The sequence below is a fragment of the Orycteropus afer genome, unplaced genomic scaffold, assembly GCF_000298275.1.
Source record: "Orycteropus afer afer isolate SDZICR_OR568_19922 unplaced genomic scaffold, OryAfe1.0 scaffold00072, whole genome shotgun sequence".
Taxonomy (NCBI): Eukaryota; Metazoa; Chordata; class Mammalia; order Tubulidentata; family Orycteropodidae; genus Orycteropus; species Orycteropus afer.
In genome coordinates, this window is record NW_006921659.1 from 6,245,875 (window position 1) to 6,251,076 (window position 5,202).

Sequence of the window (5,202 nt, forward strand, 5' to 3'; positions counted from 1 at the left end):
CTAAGCCAGACGCCTTTCCTTCCGGGTAGGCACTGACCCTCATCCATGACACAAAAATTAATCCGCGTCCACTCTGTCCTGGGCCCCGAGAATGCTCTGACAAATCCGACTAAGCCCAGATTTCAAAAGGAGAGGTATCATTAAATGCGCAGTCTACTCCCAGCCAGCGATCTACACAAAACTGGAGGAGGGGGTGGGAAGAGCACACACTTCGCTCCGCCCCTCGCTTTCCCGGGCTCATCTCCAAAGCCCCACCCCTTCGGGGCGTTCCCAGCTAAGCCGTAAAGTAGGGACCAGTCTTTGCTCCTTAACAGTCCGCCTCCGTCATTACGGCAGGCCGCATTCCATGCCTCCAACATGGCGTCGCCCATGTGTTTACCTGTCGTTTCTATCCTGGGTGGCCTGAGGCAGTACTGAGCTGGGGCTCCTGTCTAGTCTGGGTTTCAGAAAACAGAAGTTAAAGTTCGTTTCTGGTCACGGCTTCAGGAAGCCAACCTCCTGACGATAAAGAGACGCTGCTTCCTTCTAGTCTCTGCAAGTTTCTCCTCTGTCCCCGGTTTGTTCCCGGCGCCACTGCCGGACACCCCGGGTCTCTAATCCTCCGGGTCTCAAACCATGAGCCTCCAGCAGCTGCTGTTGCGCTCTTCCCGCTATCTCGGGGCTTCGAGTTCCTCTCGTCGCTTGTGGTGGTCCCCATTACTTGACACCACCTCCAAGGTGGGTTCCTGGCGTGGCCAGTCCTCCAGGTCCCCGGCCCACTGGAACCAGGTAGTGTCAGAGGCGGAGAAGATCGTGGGCTATCCCACGTCCTTTATGAGCCTCCGCTGCCTGCTGAGCGACGAGCTCAGCAACATTGCCATGCATGTACGGAAGCTGGTGGGGACTCGGCACCCTCTGCTTACCACAGCCAGGTGAGCTACTTCTTTTCCTGCCTTCACACTCGCATCCACACTGACGTCCGGCTTCTCTCTTTTTTACCCCTTCCTGCTCTCAGCTCTTCTATACCTTCAGTGTTGTCTCCTCTAGATTACTCACCTTCATATCCTTCCCCACGTGCTCAGCCAAATGGATAAGTGATTTATCTTTTAGGAAACACTTGTATATTTCTCATGGTTTTGCTTCTTAACCGCAGAGGGTAAACGTGCCTCAGTGATCTATGGAGAAATGGAGCAGGAATGTGGGGTTTATTAAGTTACTTTCAAGGAATGGTTTTTTAAAAGTGGGATTGATGTATTTCCGGTTCTGCTTTCTTCAAGAGTAAGAGTTCGTCTGCACAAAGTGTAGGGAGAGGAAGACAGGCTGAGGGTAGAGAGTTTTTTGCAGTAGGAATTTAGCCATTAGTGGTCATTATCCTCTTAGGATCTTTACCACTTACCCTGGACTACTGCTAATTGCTAAAGATCAAAGCTTTGCTTACACTTAAAAAACACACAAGCACAGCTTATTAAAACATAATGTCAAACTTGCAGGAAAAAGTGCCAGAATTAAAAATAGTACAAATAGCACAGGGAGACAGCTCAGGGGGCAGGAGAGTATGGAGGGATGGACACTGGGAAGAGGTAACTATGGGAAGGAAGTGGGAGGGGAGCTGTTGCATTGTGGTAAACTGTGGTCAATGACATGAGACAAAGTATATGTGAACTGCTGTATGGAAAGTGAATTTGCTCTGTAAATCTTCACCCAAATCAAAATAAAATAAAAAAATAAATAAATAAAAAATAGTACAAATAGAACACACTCCGTACCCGTTACTCAGATAGATTAATCTGTTATTACACACTTAATAAGTGCCGCTGAGTCAGTTCCGACTCATTGACCCTGTGTACAGCAGAACGAAACACTGCCCGGCTCTGCTTCGTCCTGCGCCACTCAAAATCGTTGCTGCGTTTAAGCTCATTGTTGCAACCACTGGATCAGTCCATCTCGTTGAGGGTCTTCCTCTTTCCCTGACCCTCTACTTTACCAGAAATAATGATATCCAGGGACTAGTCCCTCGACAACATGTCCACAGTACGTGAGACAGAGTCTTGCCGTCCTCGCAAGAGCATTCTGGCTGTACTTCTTCCAAGATAAGATTTGTTCATTTTTCAAGCAGTTCATGGTATATTTAATATTCTCCAACACTATATAGTCAGAGGTACCAGTTCTTCTCCGATCTTCCTTCTTCATTATCCAGCTCTCAAATGCATAGGAGCCGGTTCAAAATGTTATGGGTTGGGTCAGGCGCCAGAAGCTCTGGTGCCCTAGTGGTTAAAACATTCCCCTGCTAACAAAAAAGGTTGACAGTTTGAACCCACTTGTCTTTCCGCGCGGGGGTGAGATGAGAGTGCTTCTGTAAAGATATACGGCCTTGGAAACCCGATGGAGCAGGTCTACTTTGTCTTAAAGGCTCACTATGAATAGGACTTGACAGTGGGTTTGGTTTTCTTGGGGGTGGGTCAGGCGCATCTTAGTCCTCAGGTAACATCTTTGCTTTTTAACACTTTAAAGAGGTCTTTTGCAGCAGATTTGTCTAGTGCAATGCATTACGTCCTTTGATTTCTTGACAGCTGCTTCCATGGGTGTTCATTGTGGATCCAAAGTGAAATCCTTGATGTCAATATTTAATGATGTGTAATATATATGTAATAATGATGTAGTATTATTGGTCCAGTTGTGAGGATTTTTGTTTTCTTTATGTTAAAGTGTAATCCATACTGAAGGTGTAATCCATTCTGAAGGTGTTTTTGTTATGTTAAGGTATAATCTATACTATGTATTGATATATGCAATCTGCCTAAGGCACTTGACAACCAGAAGGTTGGTGGTTCAAACCCACCAGCCACTCCTCGGAAAGAAGATGGGGCAATCTACTTCCGTAGTGATACTGCCTTGGAAACCCAAGGAGGGGTCGCTATGAGTCGGATCCGACTCGATGGCACATAACAACAACAACAACCCTCAAATGATTCCGAGAAAAAATAGTATATATACACGTATACATATGTGAATAGTACATGTGTGTATGTGTATATATAGTATACATATATATGTATTTTTTTTTCTCAAAATCATTCGAGGGTAGATTGCATATATCAGTACTTCAGTGCATATTTCTATCACTTAACTACAATACAGTTCTCAATTTAGGCACTTAATATTGATACACCAAACCAGACCAAACTCACTGCTGTCAGTTGGATTCTGACTCATAGCGACCTCTCCTTGGGTTTCCGAGGCAGTATCTCTATGGAAGTAGATTGCCCAGTCTTCCTTCTAAGGAGTGGCTGGTGGGTTTGAACCACCAGCCTTCTAGTTAGCAGTCAAATGCCTTAGGCACTGTGTCACCAGAGCTTGTTAATATTGATACAGTACTGTATCAAAGTACTATAATATTGATACAGTACTTTTATTTAATCTGCCATTTATATTCCAATTTTGTTAACTGACTTAATATCCTTTCTAACATTTTTCTCCTCTTCAGGACAGGATACAGTCTCCGATCAGGAGTTGCATTTAGGTGTCAAGTCCCTTTTGTCTCCTTCATCTCAGAACATTTCTACGACCCTTCCTTGCTTTTATGACTTGAGTAATGGTTCTCAACTAAGGTCAATTTTGCCCCCTAGAGGATCTTTAAGGAGCTCTGGTTAAGGCATTTTGGCTGCTAACCAAAAGACTGGTGGTTCAAACCCACTAGCTGCTTTGTGGAAGTAAGATGAGGCAGTATGCCTCCATAAAGATTTACAGCTGTGGAAACCCAATGGGATTCTCTGCGAGCTGGAATCGACTTGATGACAGGAATGTGTGTGTAGGGGGAAACTTTAGCAATGACTAGAGACATATTTAGTTGTCACGCAAGGGTGTGCTACTGGCATCTAGTGGATAGGGATGTCACCTTTGACTGGGCAAAAGTTTTCCTGTAGCAGCTGGAATGTTAGTTCTCCAGAGATTCTGCCACACACTGAAAATATTTTGTTTATGTGTAAATAATAAAAGAGAAGAGCCTACTGCACAATTTAAGAAAAAAAACCTTATCGATTCTGTTGAAGCTATCTGTGTACTCCTTAGTCCATCTCCCTGACCTCCACTATATTGAATGTTTTGTTTAATATTCCATTTTTTAGTTATATGTGTGTTTTCCTAAACTAATAGCTTAATATTTAATTTTGCTTGTTTTTTAAATTTATGAATATGCTATTTTGCTTCATATGGTCTTCTGTGACTAGGTTTTTTTTTTTCTCCTTGAATAAGAGATTGTGGGGTGTGGGGTCTTTATTTGAATTTTTTTTTTCAATTTTGGTGAAAATACACACGCCAAACATTTGCCAATACAAATACATTGGCCACATTTGCAATGCAGTGGTATCGACTCCGTCGTACATGTTGTGCCACCATTCTCACTCTTTTTCCAAAATGATTAGTTTTTTAAAAATTCATCACTTTCTGAGATTCATCCATGTTGTTGTGTTTAATTGTACTTACATTAGTTTTTCATGGTGTATGGAATTCTGTTGTGTGAATATGCCACAGTGTCCTTTAATCAACATTTGCGTTGTTTACATTTTTTGGTATTATTAACAATGCTATTACAAATATTCTTGCACATGTCCTCTTGTGTGCATGGCTTGAGGGTATAGATGTAGGAGTGTAATTGCTGGAAACGCACATGTTCATCTTTGCAAGATGATACCAATTTGTTTTACAAAGTGGTTGTACTGGTTTATACTTTCACAGGCAATGTCAAAGTTTAGGTTATTCCATGAGCTCATAACACCAAGAGGTTTGTTAATTTTTGGTGACCAAGTAGCAGTAAAATGTTATTTCATCTTGGTTTGAATTTTTATCTTCCTATCACTAACGTGGTTGAGCATTTATTTTTTCATTTTTTTTTTTTTTGACCACTTAATAGGAACTCTGGTGGCACAGTGGTTATGAGCTTGGCTGCTAACCCAAAGATCAGAGATTTGAACCCACCAGTTGTTCTGTGGAAGAAAGATGTGGCTGTCTGCTCCTGTAAAGATGTACAGCCTTGTAAACTTTATAGGGCAATTCTGCTCCTATCTGTATGGTCTCTAGGAGTTGGAATTGACTTGACAGCAATAAGAACTGGATTGGTCACTCATTTTCACTTTTGTTGAAAGTCTGATTGTATTTTTTGCCTCTTTTGTTACTGCATTGTCATTTTATTATTGATTTTTAGGAAAATAAATAAATAAATAAATA

The 5,202-nt window shown here is 42.3% G+C and overlaps 1 protein-coding gene across 1 annotated transcript in view; it reads left to right on the forward strand.

Annotated features, from left to right (window-relative positions):
- Positions 1-615: 615 nt before the first annotated feature.
- Positions 616-5,202, forward strand: part of PDSS2 (decaprenyl diphosphate synthase subunit 2) — a 413,153-nt gene continuing 408,566 nt past the window's right edge. Inside the window, exon 1 of the mRNA XM_007940832.2 lies at positions 616-911. Within this exon, the coding sequence (XP_007939023.1) occupies positions 616-911 (296 nt within the window). The remainder of the gene's footprint in view (positions 912-5,202) is intronic.